Source organism: Phalacrocorax carbo, chromosome 1 (genome assembly GCF_963921805.1).
Source record: "Phalacrocorax carbo chromosome 1, bPhaCar2.1, whole genome shotgun sequence".
Lineage (NCBI taxonomy): Eukaryota > Metazoa > Chordata > Aves > Suliformes > Phalacrocoracidae > Phalacrocorax > Phalacrocorax carbo.
The window spans coordinates 111,041,667-111,061,693 of NC_087513.1; the positions used below are offsets into that span (position 1 = coordinate 111,041,667).

A 20,027-nucleotide genomic window follows, 5' to 3' on the forward strand; every position below is an offset into this window, starting at 1 on the left:
TATAAATGTATATGTTTTACTATGTTACTGCTCAAATGATTAAGGTTTGTCAGAATTCCACTATCAGATTAGCCGTTTTATATAAATATACCACAGGTGTGGAATGTAACTATAATGCATATAGAAAATCATAGCTTGTATAGAACTGGATAGGAAATATGGGGAACTGGTGCATCCTTCATGTTTCCTGCATGCTTTGATATATTTATTATTGTTTTACATTCTCAATTATGTAATTATATTTGGGCTTTTTTCCCCTGCATAGGTATTTTTAGTATGTAACATGATTTTTTTCAAGCCAGCAATTTATATATGATACTTTTTGAAAATCCACCTAGGGAACTGCATGTTGTCTTATGGTTGGTGTTATCCATAGAAAAGCATGCTCTCTTATTCTAAAGGACTAGATAAGACAGACTTCAGATGAACCAGATAACCCTCTAGATCATATTGGGTAGGCTGTGGCAAGCCAGTTCTGTTCCTTCTTCAGTGTAGCGTAGTCTCCGAAAACTAGGGTTCCCACTTCCAGTCAGTAGTTTGCGCAGAATTACAGTTGTGGAAAAACTGGTGCTATTGCTCTGCAGAGACAATGTAGACCTCTTAAATACACTTGTGTAAACTGATGTGCAAAAGTGAATTAGCTTTAGATGGGTAACATGCTGTGTTTACATTTAGTCTAGAAGAAGAAATTACTGGGTTGAAACACAGTCCCTCCTGTAGATCATGTGTGGTTTGGTTATATGAGGGACATATTTAATAGGACTCTTGGTCTTCAACTTTTGCTGAAAGTTTTGATTTTTTTCTTTAGTCATCTCCTAGTTTTAGGACAGCTGGGCCTAACCTTTTTGTTAGACATTGCGGGTCATATCACAGAATGGCAGGGGTTGGAAGGGACCTCTGGAGATCATCTTGTCCAACCCCCTGCTTGAGCAGGCACACCCAGAGCAGGGGGCACAGGGCTGTGTCTGGAAGGGTTTTGAATGTCTCCAGGGAAGGAGACTCCATCCCCTCCCTGGGCAGCCTGTGCCCCTGCTCTGGCACCCACACAGTGAAGAAGTTTTTTTCTCATATTGAGGTGGAACTTCCTGTGTTCCAACTTGTGCCCATTGCCCCTTGGCCTGTTGTTGGGCACCACTGAGAAGAGTCTGGCCCCATCCTCTTGACACCCACCCTTCAGATATTTATAACTACTGATGAGATCCCCCCATAGTCTTCTCTTCTCCAGGCTGAACAAACCCAAGTCTTTCAGCCTTTCCTCATAAGGGAGATGCTCCAGTCCCCTGATCATCTTCATAACTCTCTGCTGGACTTGCTCAAGCAGTTCCCTGTCCTTCTGAAACTGGGGAGCCCAGAACTGGATGCAGCACTCCAGATGTGGCCTCACTAGGGCAGAGTAGAGGGGGAGGATAACCTCCCTCGACCTGCTGCCCACACTCCTTTTAATGCACCCCAGGACACCATTGGCCTTCTTGGCCACAAGGGCACAGTGCTGGCTCGAGGTCAGCTTGTTGTCCACTAGCACTCACAGGTCCTTCTCAACAGAGCCGCAAACCTTAGTACACACTGCATATCTTGGTACACACCCTAGGACACAGTAAATTTAGCAAACGTATACCAAAAATTCCTCAAGCTCTGATTACGAGGCACTGAAAAGACATAGGTAATCCCTCTTGTTGTCCATACCACTTAACATCTGATTTGACTGATGGGGAAGGTAGTGTGACTGTTGTTCTAAGTTAGGCACTTGAAGTTGAGTGAGGTGAGCTGGAGTAGTGTATTGCCCAGTCACTGTCCACATCCACCAACTGTAATCTGTGTAGTATAGTACACAATTTTTATTATGATATCCATGGGACAGTGAACTTTATCTGTGTGCGCGCTGACTCTATGTATCGTGTTGTATTACTGGTTTATTCTACTGCTCCGAACCTCCCTAATGTTCCATGGTACATGTGAACCTATCAAGATCTAACATCTGCCTGCCAAGATTTCAGTGCATTTGTTGACCCAGATGGCCTATGCACAATTGATTCTTGCTGAGTGAGAATAGTATCATTGTATACTTCGTGGCATTATTACAGCAACATGAACTATTCTTTCACAAGCCTACTAAAGGATAAAACATGTAAGAGCAACGATTTCTGAAGAAAATCAGACATTCAATTCACGTTCCATTGTTTTAAGTTTCCTTATAATACAATGTGTATTAGTTTTGTCTACATGCAGACAGTATTAGTGGCAGAAAAAGACCCAAAATGTTTTTATTCTATTATACCTAGTTTATATCTCTTGCTGTATCCATTATATTTTTATGTAATGAAAGTTGAAAAGATATCAAGCCAACACCTACAGTTCTTGTTTCCTCTTACTAAATGAACCCTCATTTTTTCAGCATTTTAAGAAATAAAGGTGACCTCCAGTCTTCTTGTTCATCTCACACACTAAATATTTAGGTTAACAACAAAAAAAAAAAAAGGTTGCCAGTTCTTCAAGAGGGGATATATCTCACGTTTTCAAAACATCTGAAGTACAGATCTCTGGGAATTGTGGGGATAGGAGGGAAAAAGTGATATAATTTGTATGTGATGGTGTGTGAAATGCCATTAATGTTGAAGCATGACTTTAATAAACTAGACATAATTAGCATAAATGTGTTGAGACCATTGATGTCCTGTAAGCCTCTATCAGGTGAAGCATAATTAAATTTTCTTTTTACATTTTCTGATAGTTATTGGTAAAGAAACAGAACCCACATGGCATAAAAAGCTGTTTTATTTCTAAATACGTATGCTCATATGTTCTTTAAATAGACTCTTAGCTATATAACTACATAAAAGCTTTTCTACCAAGTGTTGTTTATCACTGTTTTGGAATATCAGTGTTGTGTTGTGGGAGATCTTTCATGCTTTAAAAATCTAGCAGTATCAAAAAGGAAAGTGAAAAATGACACTTGGTTGCTAGTTGAACTGAATGCTAGTAAATCCCATCATCCTTCAATACGGAAGGGATGACATTGGTTCAAGTAGAACGAGAAAGACAGGTGAATAACAAGTACACAGGCTCTTAAAAAACCACATACAGTGAACTGCAGGAAGTAATTCTCCTCAGAGTCCATTAATGTTGACTAGTTCTGGTGGGTTGACCTTGGCCAGCTTCCACGCACCCACCCACCCACTCTCTAACTTACCCTTCTCAACCAGACAGGGTGAGAAAATGAGATGAAAATGCTTATGGGTGGAGATAAAGGCAGGGAGATCACTCACGAATTGCCAGCAGAAGCAAAACGGATTTGAATAGGGGAAAATAAATTGAATTTATTGCCAGTTAAGTAGAATTGGATGGCCAAACACAAAGACAAAATTAAAGCAACACCTCCCCCCTTTCCCTCCTTTTTCCCAGACTCAACTTCATTCTTCCATTGCCAAGTCCACTACCTCCTTCACCCCAAGCAGTGGGATGAGGAATAGGGGTTGTGAGCAGTCCATAAGAGCTCCAGCATGGGTCTTTCCCATGGGCTGGAATTTTTCAGGATAAACTTGCTCCAGCCTGGGGTCTTCCACAGACTGCATTGTGTATATCTGCTCCACCGTGCTCTCTCCTGGGGCTGCAGGGGAATCTCTGCTCCACTGCCTTGAGTACCTCCTCCCTTTCTGTCTTCTCTCATCTTGGTGCCTGCAGGGCTGCTTCTTTCATATTTTTCTCATTCCTTTCTCTCATAGTTGTTCTGCAGCATTTTTTGCCCCTTCTTATACACATTTTCCCAGAGGTGCCACCATTGTGGCTGTGGAGGCTCCACTGGAGCCGGCTGGAACCAGCTGTATCCGGCACAGGGCAGCCCTGGCCTCTCCTCACAGAGGCCGCCACTGCAGCCCTCCTGCTGCCAACATCTTGCCATGTACACCCAATACAATAGTTCAGACAGAAAGGAGAGAAAAGCTAAATTCAGATTCAGTTTACTCTTGTGGATTATCATTTTGCTGCTGCATGTGCAGCAAAGTGTATGCAGACTTGTTCAGAATCTGATTTTTTCAGTGAACTTAAGCTACTCAAAAGGTGTATTGAACTTCATCTTATGCTGGACTATGCAGAAGGTGGAGAGGTTTGTGGGATTATGTCTTCATACCCATTTCTATTAAGTATTAGATTGTGGTGAGATATAATGTTGACTGAGTAATAGTGAATGAGCAAAGGAACAGGAGGAGGAAAGGAGAGCTAGTAAACTGAGATATGGTTAAGCATAGTGCCATAAAGTGAGCACAAAGGCAGTTGGTTTAGATAGAGAAGGAAGAAGCATTTTCTTACTTATTTTATTATAATTTGCTCGATGTATCTTTTTTCCACCTCTTTTAATCTCTTTTATATTCTATGTAGGTGTTCATGAACATTCCACTCATTTTGCAATAAGTTATAAATCTCATGTATATTTCATGACTCCTCAGGGTAAGTAGGAAGTTATGGATGGAAGATCCAGATTACATTTTAGGAAGTAACAGCATATTTTGGAGTGGGGAAAATACCAGTTTTCCCGGCTGACATTTTAGTTTTAAACTGACAAATTTTTTGTCAATAGCACTCTGACTGTACAGAGAAAGTGCATAAATATCACTCATTTAAGTTAGCATTCCTCGTGTTACTAACAACACTTAATCTCTTACTTGCCTTTCTAGATCGATTTGCAGTATTAGCAAACAACAATCTCCAAATTCTTAACATCAATAAAAGTGATGAAGGAGTATACAGATGTGAAGGAAGAGTGGAAGCCAGAGGAGAAATTGACTTTCGGGACATAATTGTTATTGTAAATGGTAAGGAGTAAAAGTTTTTGAGTTGACTTCTTGGTTTACTTGGTTATCATAGCCTATTTTAAAATATATCAGCTTCTAAAAAATCCTGATTAAACTGGTTAACATTGTCGTCATGTCTGTGGTTTTCCTATAAATGTAATTGCTTAGTATTTTTTAAAAATCTACTATACAGTGTAAATGGAATTCATTGCTTTTCATAATATCAGTATATGTAAATATGTAAAAGCTGGATTATTCTTTTGAATCATTCATGGAACATTCACAATCACTGCAAGACTTGAGTTTCAGATTATAATACAGAGTAGCTCAGTTCATCCTGTATTTTTCAGTGTTTTGTCATTTACTGTTAAAAAAACACACTTGATTTTTCAGTTATTCACCTTCACTGCATTGAACATATTTTTAGTGTCCCAAAAGTTACAGATACATTTAATTAAGATTAACAGTATTACATATAGATTTTAACATTTTATTTTCCTGAGAAGTAAAATATATAATTAGTTATCTGAACAGTGCCATTATACATTTTATCAGTTTCTAATAAGCCTCTAAGAAGGAATATGAATGGATAAGGCAAGATGGAGCATTTAGCTCAACCTGTCTCTTAAATTCAGGGTTGGCCTGTTGAAAAAAACACAACTCTTCATATATTGTCCAGAAAGGACACAGTTCCTAAAAGGTGTTTTTTATCTATACATTCTGCTTAATGTCAGTTTTTCAATGAAACTACTTCCATCATATCTGTTAGGTTCTGGGTTTTAAATGCTTTGTCCTTGACTGGTCCTTCTCAGCAAACCCCAGTTTACAGAAGTCATTATGTAAGTTGAATTCTCAGTTAATTTCAGGAGAAAGAGCAGCTTCAGGCACAGGTATTATTTAATCCACGTAGTCAAGCACTAATCTTTGAAGCAGAATTTTTCAGATTCTTGTAGAGAACATACACACAGTGGCATGCAAATGGGTGATAAACCTACATATTGTGATAAATATAACAGTACATACCCTACGCACTGTGAAGACCCCCAACAAATTGCTTTCCTTTCTGTGCATTGTGGGACTGCATTACCTTGACTCCTGGTTATGTACAGTTCCAACAGTGTATCTGATAGCATTTGAAATACTGAAGAAGATTTTTTTCTGCTGCTACTTCTGTACATGGATATGAACCTACATTCCCAACATCTTCCACTTCTATCAATATTTATAGCCAGTTGAGCTGAGAGCGAGCCTGTATTTAACATAAAACATCAGATTGCAAACTATGGTCTGACTTCACATCTTTTATTGGTGGATTATATCCACAAATTTGGCTCTATATTTGGTCATATATTATGACTCTAGACAGGAAAGCTACTACACTCTTACCTCTAGACTTCAGTTCATAGTGCTGGGAGAAGGGGTTGCTAATTGAGTGACCCTGACATGGTTGCTCATGCAGAGTGGTATTAATAAAGAACTGTTTTCTGCATCATACACAAGAATAAATATGTTTTCCTACACAAAGCTGAATGTATTAAAGGTGGCCCAAAATGACTTCTAGAGTAATATTAAAAACCAGAAAGAATGAAAAATTGTAGTGCTCTTTGGTGAGAGGGAAAACCTATGAATGTATTGGATTCAGAAAAGAAAAAAAGGAGCAATCTGTCATCTCTGCCCGTGTCAATGATACTTGCCTATAGAATGGTTTCTTGTGCTATGTGGAAGCAAGAAAAATTAATCACCACTAGAACTGTTACTATAAAATGAAGGATTAGGCCTTGCAATCGCCAAAACAAAATGGTGAAAAGCCACTCCCTGAATGATTTAAGAATATGCTGCAAACATTCGTTCTTTCTTTGCCTGAAGTAGGTGCTTGTACCCATATTTAGGTACTTGAATAGCAGAAGTTTTCACAGTTGATGGAGCAGTGTGTGCAGGCGATGCTGACTGAGTGGAAATGTTTAACAGACACCTGGATGGAGTGTTATTATTTTCCTTATTAATAACAACTTCCTTAAGAAACTAAAACTAGGGGTCTTTCAGCATTTTTTAATTTCAATTTTATTTTTAGTTTTTAGTGGAGTAGCAATCAGAATTAATTTCTTACAAATTTCTAACATTAAGAAGGAAATTTCTTGTTTTATAATCATGATGGAAATTTAAAATAGTCTAGTCCTGGGGTTAAATAGTGGGCACTTATAACTGCACATAAATAAAGATAATGATGTTAAGATGTATCTCATTTTGAAGAGAGGAATTAACAAAGATACTGGTGTGCATCTTGAAAATATTTCTTCCATTCTCCACTCCATCTGGACGCTAAGCTAGGTGACATAACATTGGCTAATTCACATCTGGCAGAGATGTAAATGACAGGAAGAACAGATGAAATGGATCGCATTTCCATCAGAACACAGCAGAGCATGTTTTCTTCTATTCCAGTGTCCAAACTAGCTGATCGTAGCAGCGGTTATTACTCAGGTCACATGCGCATAGTTTTAGAAACTAAACGCTGTAAAAGAAACTATCTGAAAGTGATATTCAGTGTTCTGGTTAGTGTTCTGGTTAGTGTTACAAGACCATGCTGAATAGTTTGAGGGTGAAAGCCCTGAAATGCAACACCAATCCTCTCTCTACTAACTTAAGAAAAAGAAGAAAGCCAAGTAAATTTGCAAATGAAACTTTAAAATCTGTTTGCCTGGATTATTGGCCCACAAATTTAGAGGTTAATTGCCCTGGGGACATGATATTTCCATATCCAGTCTGTAGCCCAGGCAATTTCAGGTAGGAAAGAAGCTTTCTGTGAAACAGACTTAACATAAAAAAGTGTGAAAGCAACTTACAGGGAGTAAATATATGTTGGAAAATGTTTTTAGTTATAGCTGGCTGTTCACACTTTAGTTCCATCCTACGTACATACAAGAACAGAACCAATGATAAACACTTATCTTCCCAGAAAGAATGATGAGAAAAATAAAAATTTATTTTTTAGAAGAAAAATATTTCATTTCATTGTCACCCCAGTATCTCTTGAGAGATTGAAGTGCTTAAGTAATGTGCAAACCAAGTCATCGTCCTGTAGTTCTTAGTTGTGAGCAGTGAAGAACTTGTTACTCTTGGCAAAGAATTGTTTCATCCCCTCATGTTACTGAGGATATTTTCAGATCTAGACGTTAGAATGCACTGCAAAATGTCTGAAATATTTTCTAAGTGGCATTTTTTTTTCATGGAAGATGTTGCACAACAGAAGGGTTTTGTATACTGAGTAATGGCCCATGCAGTTTCAGATAGGAATGAAGTGATCTGTTGAACACTTTATTTTCAGCACACCATTACAAAGTGTGAGAAGTATGTAACATTCAGTTACTTATCATTGATAATTCTAGTACATTTTTTTAATAACTTGATATATTTAAGATTCAGAAGCTGAAAAGGCTTCTGAAGTAGAATACTAAAGCTAAAAATTTGGTGTAAAGCAACAGAAGTTGATTCTCAACAGTTTGTGAGAAGAATTTGTGGAAGTGCAATGGGAAGCTAAAAGCAAATTCATTTGGGTTGCCCGTTTCTTCTTCTTTTCTCTAGTGAAAGTTAAAGCTAAAGAGGATAACTCTGAGTCACTTTGATGACAGGATGTTCTTGCTAGCAGAGACCTATATTTTGTGAAAGTCTAATCTTCTTTTCCCTTTCCTCTCGCTTTCCCTGACTTTCCTTATTTTCCACCTATCCTCTTCCTTCCAATCTGCTGGGATTGTTTATATTAATTTGCTTGACAGTTAATGGAAACAGATTTAGGACAGCTGTCTTAAAATTACTGTATGAACAGAGATTAAATATCAGCCTGTGAGTTGCTCTATCTTAAATAATAGTGCTAATTATTCTGTTGGGTAGATTCTCTGTGTACTGTTACAATTTTAGTAATAGCTTCTTCCATCAAGAAGAGAGAAAATATTTGCTCTCTACTACTATTTTTTGAAACATGATTTCCAAAAAGATACTTTATCAAATCGGGTTCTGTCACATTTCACCTTTTGAAGCTGGTGATACTCCTGCCCAGGAAATATGCACGGGTTCAGTAAAAAGAATTAACTATGCATAATCCAGACTACTACCTACTGACACCTGTTTTAAAAGCACTGTCTGGTATCGGTACATTGTTGTGTGTCAGCTTTATAGTTGAATTAAAGATAAAAAAGACTAGAGATACATTTTTATTTGAGATAGTTAAATCAGTGCCAGTCATAACTCTGTTGTGTCTTACACATGCTAGGTATAACTTCAGTCACTTTAAAATATTCTGTAAGAAAATTGAAGAACTGCGGCAAAACACTTTTCAAAAATTTATTCTAGTGAAGAAAAGGTTATGTTCTGATAATATTAAAGATCTTGTGTTTAAGAAAAGTAAAGAAATACTAGTAACAGTGCTTCTTATTGTAACTTGATCCCCAAGTGTAACCATAAATTCCAAAGTCAGCAAAGGATCCTACCCTGTGCTTTGAATTTCTCCGGAAACAGATAAAATAATGTATTTTCCCATTAATAGGACATTATGTTTTATTTTTCAGTTCCCCCTGCAATTACTGTGCTACAGAAATCCTTTAATGCCACTGCAGATCGAGGAGAGGCAATAACTTTGTTTTGCAGAGCCACTGGATCGCCTCCACCTGAAATCAGTTGGTATAGGTAAGTTCAGTTGAAGTCTGCACATCAGAGCACGTTGTTTTAATGTATGACAATTCTTTGTCACAGTCCATTAAGCTGTGAAACCTTAATTTCTTTACTGATTTTTAAGAGCATTTTCTGCCCATTTCTGTTCTAACTTCTAAAGCTAGATTCAGTATTAATTAGTGAATGAACCTACACAAATTCAGTTGCGCTCAGGTTACCAGAAAGTGAGATAAATGTAAAAAGTTACTAAAATACCATATTGATATGATTTCTTCTTGTTTGAGGGGAAACAAAGATGAAGCAATGAGTCCATATCTCAAAAACAATACAAGGAAAAACCTCACAGCAACTTTTGCACATGAATGCATCAGGTGAAAACATACGCAGTTATGCAATAAATAAAAATCCAATACATATCAGCAATACTGATACAAACATAAAATTTGCCCCATCTGTAAAAATAGATTCTAACCCTAACTCTCCATTTTCATGAGATTCAGAAGAAGGCATGGCTTTAGACACCCCTAGGGTATAGGAATGTTTCACTGAATAAGTTTCAAGTGTGTTTTATGTGATTTAAAAAATTTAATACTTTTTGAAAATGGAACTGCTTTTAAAGTTCATATGTGGTTTTTGATGATATCAATGTCATTAACATGGTATAGCCGTGTTGTTTGGGAGCACTTACTATATCACATTTGTAAAAATTGAAATATCCATACACTGTATATGCCTTCATTTTTAAGAAAGATATGCATTGATCCTGAGGTATAAAGTATCTCAAACTTCTCATACCAGTGAACATTTCTATTTTAGACCCAAATAATTTGCATCTACATATATTATTACAGGTGAATAAAAAGGTCACTGCATTTTCCAAATGCGCATAGAAGGGATTTCCATCAATCCTTAATCTCCTTTGGAATCTTTGAACAATGTTAGATTCATTTTAAAAGTTACCTTCCTTTGACTGACACCTTTATCTTAACATGCCATAAGTCAAATGTGGATTTGAATTTTTCTCTTGCGCAATTTGAATCTCAGTAGATTTAAATAAATAGAATGCAATGTTAATTCCTTAGTGTGGCTTAGAATTCAAAATCTAGTGAAGAGAAGGAAAAAGAAAAACAAAATGTTCAGAGCCCAAACTAAAGAACTGATACTGAATTCAAACTAAGGTTGAATATTCTGATTATTTAATGTCTTTGAAGTAATTTTTTACAATGTATGTCTTATCTGGTCAAAATTCTTAAGAGTTGTCTGAAATCTGGTATCCTAAATGGCCTTGTTGTAAGACAACCAGCATTAATGTTTCATATTGTTAAGAAAGAATGGATAAATTTTGAGTTTGTGGATATCTCTGTTCAATTGTGGGGAGATTTCAATATTTTATAAATATTACAGTATGTACACAGGCTAAGTGTCTTGGAGAGACACTTATCTCTGTCTCCTGATCAGAGCCTACTGAAAGATTTTCCTTTGGTTTGCCAGCCCCTGAGGCAACTGACTTTTAAACCATTCATTAAATATCTTTTTAAAGATTTTATTAAAGCTTTACAGGCTGGTGTACTGGATACTGGATCTTAAGTGAGGAAGCTTCTGTTTTGTTCCTATATAAGGAACTAACTCATAGTGAGGAATATGAGGAATATTGGCTTATTTACCTCCCTTCTGTGTTGTGGGTTTGTAGTTGGTTTTTTTCCCTTTCACTGTCTTTTTATTTTGTCTTATTAGGCTATAAAATCTTGGCAATAGAAAATACTCTTGATTTTTTATTTGCTGACAATGAGAGGTTGTAAAGTAGTAGGTGGAAAAGGGCCCTGGTCTCTGTAAGAGAATTTTATCATTGATGTGCAAACAGGGAACAATTATTTTTTCTGGAGGAAGCAAACTTGATTCTATATTGTATTCCAGTGCTAGATTTCTGCATCAAATTTCTGAAATCTCTGTCCTGAACTGTCCTTTTCACTCACATGCTGATACCCAGTTAACCAGATTCAGAATCTGCTGATAGACCTTAGTTTTCTAGAATATTTCAGATCCTTTTCCTTTAGAAATTGGACTGAGCATAGGAAAACTAGATCAACATAATTCTTGATTTGGAGAAAAATCTGGAAGGCATTAGCAATGGTAGGAAAGTCTATCAAAACTGATTTATCTAATATTAATATGCATGTTGTCCTTTAAGAACCTAATTGAATCCATTTATCAGAATTAATGGCCAAGTTGTCATATACCCACTTTCACCCTGTTTAGTGTATTTTTTGATGCTGAATCTAAGTTGATATTAACCTCAGTTTTATTTAAGTGTTTCTTTTTTAGTAAACAAGTGGAATTACATCTTGAATTTGATTAAGAGTTAATGCTGATTTTGGAAGGATTCTAACCTCTGGTTATGGCAAGTTATAGGAATTGTGTTCAGTTTTATTCCCAACCGTACCATTTATCTATGTGAGTTCAGTCATTTTATTTAATTTGTCTCAGGTTAACCATTTGTAAAATGGGCATGTGAAATAAAGTAATTTAATGGAAGTCTGTTTTCTGAATACATAACTATGCTAAGGAAAAAAGTCCAGAGAGGTGCAAACTATTATAACAGAGAATAATGTTTCCTGGTAAAACATTCAAAACTATATTGAGCGTTCTGGAGAGCTGAGGAAAAGCTCTGATAAGAAGGGTGGGAATGATTTCTACTCCATTCTGCTGGAGGATTTTTGTTATATTGTATAGAAAGTACATCAGTACCTGTTGACATAGTTCATCAAGATTAAGGACCTGTTTTATACACAGTTTGGTGTCCTCATGTCTCTGTTGCCTTTTAAAATGTGCTCTGACACCAGCTATTGTCTCATTTGCTCTATTGAAGTTTCTTTAGCAAGGCCTGCGTGATTTGGTTCTATCATTGTGTAGTCTTACCTTCCATACAATCCACTGATATTTTAGTCAATAAAAAAAAGAAATTCTCTTGATTCTCTTTTCTCTTGTTTCCCTTTTGGTTTGCAATGAACTGAACAGGTCAACTTCAGCTAGGCCATGAAAAATGGCTATATTTTTAAAATCAAATGACAGTACTGTTGAGGTGGCTTATACATCTCTCTGCATTGACTGTAAGTGAGATGCTGGACACAAGAGTAGTTTCAAGCTTTAAACTCTTTTTAAGACAGTGTGTAATGTGGTAAAGCTTCCACTATTTATGTTGACTCTTTTCATTTCCAGGTGCTGACAATGTTTAAGATTTTGTCAATTTAAAACGGGGGCATCTGAACTAATTTGTCAATCTGTCTCAGAAGAGAGATTACACACTCATTTACAAATTTGTCAGTTTGAAACACCTAGTCAAAAAGGAAGGTCAGCAAGGTTTAGTTGCTGCTCTGTTTAATACGCATATATACTTTGTTGATATTTCATGGACCGAGAGAATCTAATTCTTTCACCACATAACTGATATCTCTATTGAAGCTGATATTACATTAGTGTGAAGTATAACCTTCAGAGAAGCGACACACTAATAGAATTAAATTAGCTGGGATTGAATGATAAAGATCCCAATGTACAGGTCATGAACTGGAAATCTTTACTCCTGTGAATAGTCCTACTGAAAGCTCGATGATTGTTTACATCTGTGGAGATAATTTACGCTAGTAAAGTTTAGCTGGATCAATCCCCTTATCTTTACTGACGGGACTTAGAATTATCTGACAGAAGAAATAATCCGCTTTTAATGTGTTATATTTTTCTGTTCTCCAATATCAGCATCAATCTGAATCTCTCCTGTTCACTAGGGGGTCCAGGGAAATGATCATAATATTGTTTCTGCTTAGGAATTGTCATAAATACAGGTGATGTTTGTAATAACAGGCATTTGGAAATTACTTCTGACCTTGAAAATAGACTTTTGTCTCCTAGCAGAAATCACTAAAATTTTTTGTGAAACCACCTTTGTGGAAAATTAGATCTTTTCTGTTGTGCAAAACAATTTCTGTTATTTGCTTTGGAAAGGAGATGAATGAGTATCACAATACCATCTTGAAGTGGACAACTAAGCAGACTAGAGTAATTATAACAATGTTACTAAAATGCAAGCTATATAGATGCCAGGAGAATCCTATTAGTAGATGTTAATAATCCCAAGAAAGAAGCAGTATTCTCATTTTTAGAGAAAATATTATGTTAGAAAATATTAAATATATGTAGTTATCAGTCTTATGTGAGTAGAAAGAAAGTGAAAATCATTGTTGCTCAAATCTTGAAATAAAACTAGATGTCCTAAACTAGGCATATTGAATAGAATATTTCCATTATGCATACTCGTTTCATTTTACAAACAGTTTGTTTTCAAGAGGTAGATATTGTCAGCAGCATTTTCAGCGCTTATGAAAATAAGGCATATTTTATGTAGGTGATTATGAGAATGGACTGTTGATGATTCAACAAAAATATGATCAAAAGAAACCTACAGCAAACAGGCAGAATGGGAGGAAATTTAAAAAGTTAGAACTGCACTCTTGAAAAAGAAGCTGTCTTGATAGCTGTGTGTAAGCCAAGGTGCTCAAATGGACCGGTCAAACCCCGATCAGCCCTCAGAATTGTTCACAGGTCATATTATTTCTGTACCATCTGGTCAGAACTCATTCTAACATCTGGAGACATGCCTGCTTACTAAGTTGTGGCTAGCCAGCAACAACTGAGAGGAAATAATTTGAAGGGTTCTTCATGTGCCAATAGGCTCTAAAGTAGTTTAAAATATTTTTATCATTTGGTACATTGTTACTAATGTGAACTGCAGCAGTTACCCTTTGAAAATACTCTTTTAAAAGTTTCTCATGTACAAGTATTTCTATAACTGATTACCTTCTATCCTTCCTTGACTATAAGCCATATGTTACAGTTCTATTCACAAGCATTTTTCTAACATTAAGTCAATATTGAACATTTAAGAATAATGATACTATAGTATTTTTAATATGTATATATTTTAGAACCTTGACAATAAAATTGAGGGGCTGGGGTCTTGAATATCAAAATGCAGTCCAGAATGTTTTGCTTTTGTCTAGAATATGCACATTCTCATGAAAAAACACTGTGATCCCGCAGAACAGTTTTTGTAATGCTAAAATCAACTCCACTCTGTACATACTGTCAATTTATGCCGCGTGAGTTAATGCATTTTTGAGGCTAGAATAATAGAAGTCTCTTCCCTCAAAGGTTGTTTTCGACATACTGATGCTTCCATAGCACATTGTTTCAGACTTTGGAACCTGCTGGTTGATTTATACATCTTTTGTTGTTTTTTTTTTTTAGGAATGGTAAACTTATTGAGGACAATGAAAAATATATGCTGAGAGGAAGGAATACAGAACTAACAATAAGAGATATAAAAAATATTGATGCGGGTCCTTATATCTGTAATGCTAAAAACAAAGCAGGAAATGATAAAAAACAGACATTCCTTCAAGTTTTTGGTAAGTACTGCATAGTATCTTCCATCCTTCCTTTTTAAATGTAAACAGTAGGGACTGAGGTTATAATTCACAATTTTCAGTGGAACAGTATTCCTGCAAAGTGTCTACTGATGCAGCAAACCAGTTGCTGTATAATATTATAGCTTTTTCCTCCCCGTTGGCTACTTTAACCTTTACGCCTGACTTTAATTTTGAAAAGGCTATCTTCAGCATTTGCTTTTCTGCTATTCAGATACAGTACAGTGGAGTGTTAAATTGCAAATTCACTCTGGTTTTCCTTTAAAAGTTATCTGCTTGCCAAGAAAACCAAGAGGAGAAAGGGGGGGGAAATCTAAAAAGGGAAAAAACAGGTTGTTTGGACTTGTAAACTGTGTTTTTTAATAAGAAGACAACGGGTAGAGGTGTTCCTGATATTTTTATTTGTTTTTCTTTCTTGGGTTTTATTTTTTAAGTGCAGGATTGCAGATGTAGTTACAAAAATATTGTCTGGTCTGAGTTTCAAAGGACAAAAGTAATAACATGAAAACTTATTTCTTTTTCTATGCGCTACCACCCTATCTGTGTTCATGATTCTCTCCTTTACATAGAGCTGATAATTTCTTTGAGGTTTTTCTATAGCTATAACCTAGTGAGAGTAGGCATCTGTGAGAATGTAGAAAACCTCCCTCAGAATCATTGTGCAGGATCAAGGCTGTAGCTTACTTACGAAAAACATACAAAAAAGTAATATGATGGGTTTATTTACATTAACTAGAAGTTGTAGTAGGGAGAAAGAGTATTTATATTTGAAGAGCTAAAGCATATACTTAGGACCACAGAAAATGAAATTTAAAGGCCCAGGTAAAACTAGTAGTAATGTTACAAAGTGAAACAGTTCTAACAGGAGAGGCTAATCTGGTAATTTGCACTGGAAGAGCTGAACTATTAGGTTGGATGATGCTGTCATTTGGGATCTGGGAGCCTGAGGCTGAAGATATGATGTCTAGCCCATGTTTCTAAGCTGCGAGTTTCCAGTCTGTTTAGTTTTCTCTACTGGGGAAACCATTATGAATCTCCGAACCACATGTTCCTGTACCTTTCCAGTTATAATTCCCTGTTTGTGAAACGGCAAGGCGAGAATGTCACGCAGGATTCATGTCATGGGGCAGACCTGGCCGTTCAGCAGCGCAGTGCTGCTTCTGCTTTGATCTCAGTGCCTTCTCTCACATTCTGTTTGCCTCTCTGGCTCTCCCAGAGTACTGAACTGGTGTTTCCACAGAACTGTCTGCAGTGCCTCCCAGGTCTCTTTCCTGAGCGTTTATAGCTAATTAGACACATCACTGAGTGTGTATATTTAGAGTTATTTTTCCTGTGTGCTTTAATATTGGATATATTTAAATTAAACTATAATAATCCATGTACTGTTAGTGTGACCTTAGGGAATAGTATCATAAAGTAAACCTCCTACCTTATTTGTAATCTCTAGAGCTAGTGTGATTTTAGTCTAATATTGCCTTTACAAAGTTCACCTCTACTTTCAATCTGAAACTGTGGAGCAGGGTTGTTGTATTTTCTCCTACAATGAACTTTACTTTTTCTTTTGTCTCTTTCACACAAGTTAAACTCCTAGTCACATATACAGCCAACAACTTATTATACTTTTCTTCCCCATAAATGTATTCAAAAAACTGCAGTCTGAAAATCGCAAGGCAGATGGCTGATTATTATAACTAAATAGTACACAAACAGCCAGTTTGTGTTAAAATGACCTATTAAATTACGTCATTCATTCCCACTCCATTAGCTTGCTTGTCTCGCCTACCTGCTATCTCTAATTTTAATTTACAGTGCAAACTCCTTGGGGCAATGACTATTGTTTCTACTGCAACAGGGCTGTGGCAGGGTTGAAACTTGTAGTAACAGTAATGTAACCATAATGCAATAAAAATAACATTATAGCATTCAGCATTTAAAATTTCTGCTCCACACTTTTGAATGGACATACCCATCTTAGTGCCATCTAACACCTGCATATGTTTAGTTTCCATGCATGACCTAGATTTGTTTGTTCAACATCTTTTTTGGTTCCAGTATCAGTGTTAAAAAAGCTATTTTGTCCTCATATCAAATTCCTACTCTGACAGTTTTTCTGGAACACGTGTATAGAAACCTATATGCACACGCACTTCTCTCCCGAATTCTTCATCTTTATTAGTTCTTTTTATCTGTTCTACTGAATAAGACTTAGAAGAGTAAAGAAAGGCCTGTTTCCCTCAGCGGGTTTCTTACTGATCACGATTTGGTAATCTCTGTCTGTCATCCTGTTATCTACTATAGTTCTCTCTGTATCATTATCTGTTACTACCTAAAAGATCTCATCCATATTAATGCTTAGGACTTGTGCTAAGATTTTTGATACAAATTCATTTATGTTTAGTTCTTCTGAACAGCTTGAAGCCATAGGTGTTCCTCCTTGAATTCTTAAATTTTTTTTTAGTATTTTGCTCTGCTTGATGTCTAACTTTTTAGATCTTTCACCCATATTATTCGGTTTCATTATTTACATCACAAAACAACTCAGATCAAATCAGTCATATACATATGTGTGTATGTGTGTTTAGATACATGTGAATACACATTTTGAATTATGAAATAACACATTTTTACAGCGTGTGGGCACCTGAAGAAAAATTTCCTAAATAACATAATAATAAGCAACTGCTTTAAAAGCAGTCAGGAAAATTCGGTCCCTTAGAACCTTCCTACATCATCTTACTTTCTAAGATCTAAACATGTATTTCTTCATCATTACTTCTCCACAGTGATGGCAGTAGAGTACATTACCTTAAAATAAAAAAATCTAAGGCTAAATGAAACAAAATTAGCTTTAATTAAAGACCTAGTTATGCTTTATAAGAACAGTGCTTATACTCTGAGGACAGTATTTATGTCTTCGTTTTGCTGGTTCTTCAGTTGCCCATTTCTACTCCCTAATCACTCAAATGCTGGGTTCTGCTATTCCATGAGGCACAAACAATTAATGTTCTCAGCAGGTTTTCCCTCTTCTGTACATATGCCATAGAAAGAGACATATTTCTATGTCTAGAAATTTCTATCTCTAGAAAGGGAAAAAATATTTTTTCTTTAATCAAAATTAGTAAAAAAAATGGGAAGGAATTCTAGAATATGTTCATCTGAAGTTCTCCAGGGTATAGGTGTTTTACCTACATAATCAATAAGAGGGTAGTCTGAGCTTATAAAAAATATTTCATTGGCATTTCAGTAGTATCTGACAATTGATTTCATGAAACTCGAGGAAAAAATACCTCAAGAAGCACTACAAAAGACTCTTTATAGTTATTGTATAGTTTGAGCAGATAGCATTTTTTAGTTTCTAGATGTCTTTATCTGTCATCAGGCAGATGAGAGGAAATGTAATGGACCTCTCCTGTCTTATTGCTCTTAGATGTGTTCCAAATGTTAAAATTCAAAATATTTAGGTTAATCTAGGCCCTCAAAAGCCATGCATCTTTGAACCAAAGAGACTGCAGTAAGTCTGTAATACGATTGGAGTAAGAAGTTGCCTAAATTTTTTCCATTATTTTCAGGCTTAATGACTGCATTCCTTTTATATTTATAGTGCCTGGAACACACCTAGTTAATTTTCCTTTGAGCCTAATAAGTAAAGTAATACTTGTTTTTGTTTAGGTTGGGGTTTTTTTGGTGTTCCCCCCCCCCAAGATACTATTGAATACACACCTAAAAGCTCTTTATTTAAATTCCCTAGAAAGGGAATCCCATGGAACCATGTATGGAACTGTCTGTGCCTGCTCAGCCCAGATATTACGAAGTGTACCAATTGCAGCTTCACAGAGTGCAATTCATCAGTTCAAGATGTAGTGTCAAAAGTTCATACGTTTTCTGTATTCCTTCTTCCTACCTCCTTACTTGTTTGGAGCACCTCTAATTTTTAAAATAAAAATGATGCAATCTATAAAGGCAGCAGTGCCAGCTCTCTCAGAAAACAGGTCTTAAATCCATTTGAGCGTGAAGTAGTAATATAATTTTAACATGTACAAAGACTCAGGTTTATCATGCCCTAAATCAAGCCAACACTTCATGCTGATGTGTACACGAATACTTATTATGACAGACATCAGGTTTCAGGAATCTGTTTCTTAGATATTTCCTTGTTGGACTCTAGCTTTTTTACTAAATTCAAATTGTACCAGCAGTTTCCAGAAGGATGGGGTTACAGTTTTTCTACCTGATACAAGTGTGGCTGTGCAGGAAGATAGCATAAGAATATGATCCCTCATGTGTCACGTTAATCAAGAGATGCTATCAGGCAGTGATACGGACATATACTAAGTCTCTCGCCAGTAAATCCATGTTTGTATTAATAACAAGCTGTTTAAAGCAGTTCTTTTCAAGAGATACAATCAGGACTATCTCAAGCTTTATATATGAGCTGTTTCCAAAGTCTGATGAACCTCTTTTGTCAAAGATATGGGTAGAACTCTGTGAATTCAATAAATTGTGTACCTTTTTCAAGAAACCATTTGTAAGCAACCAACAACAAAACTAGAACCTCAGATTGCTATACAAATTCTTCTTAAGCTTTTTGGGGAGGCTGTAAGATGCACAGCAATGAGCTTAAATTTTCTGATAAAAAGGTATTGCCCTTGTCTGAGACAAATCCAGAAGAGGCCGTGGAAGAAATCTGAAATTTATTGAGGAAGTGTTGAAGAATTTAATACCAGCCTTTTCTCCTCAGAGAGCAAACTTTCCAACCAGTAAATGTTATTTCTCTATTTGGCAGCATCACTCTGTTAATAGTTTAAAAATGCATGTCTAGTAATGAGCAGTTCCTTTTCCTTACAAATACAAAAATGTTAATCAAGCTTAAGCATAACTCCTTTCATTTCAGTCAGGTCATTTAGTTTACAATTAAGTACATTAGAATACAAATGTTTCAATATTTTTGACTGAAGAAACCAGCAAAGACCTGGAGGCTTCTTGGATTGATGTTCCAAGACCCTGCATTTTCATTTGTTTCATATTTGCTAGAGTACAGCAAGCAAATACCAATTCAGTTCAAGAATGACCTTGTCAGTTTAGAAAGAACAGTTAAAGA

At 36.1% G+C, this 20,027-nt stretch overlaps 1 protein-coding gene across 1 annotated transcript in view; it reads left to right on the top strand.

The window, feature by feature from the left end:
- Nucleotides 1–20,027, top strand: part of NCAM2 (neural cell adhesion molecule 2) — a 310,400-nt gene that overhangs the window by 172,059 nt on the left and 118,314 nt on the right. Inside the window, exons 5-7 of the mRNA XM_064470098.1 lie at nucleotides 4,668–4,805; nucleotides 9,347–9,464; nucleotides 14,751–14,911. Coding sequence (XP_064326168.1) covers nucleotides 4,668–4,805; nucleotides 9,347–9,464; nucleotides 14,751–14,911 — 417 coding nt within the window. The remainder of the gene's footprint in view (nucleotides 1–4,667; nucleotides 4,806–9,346; nucleotides 9,465–14,750; nucleotides 14,912–20,027) is intronic.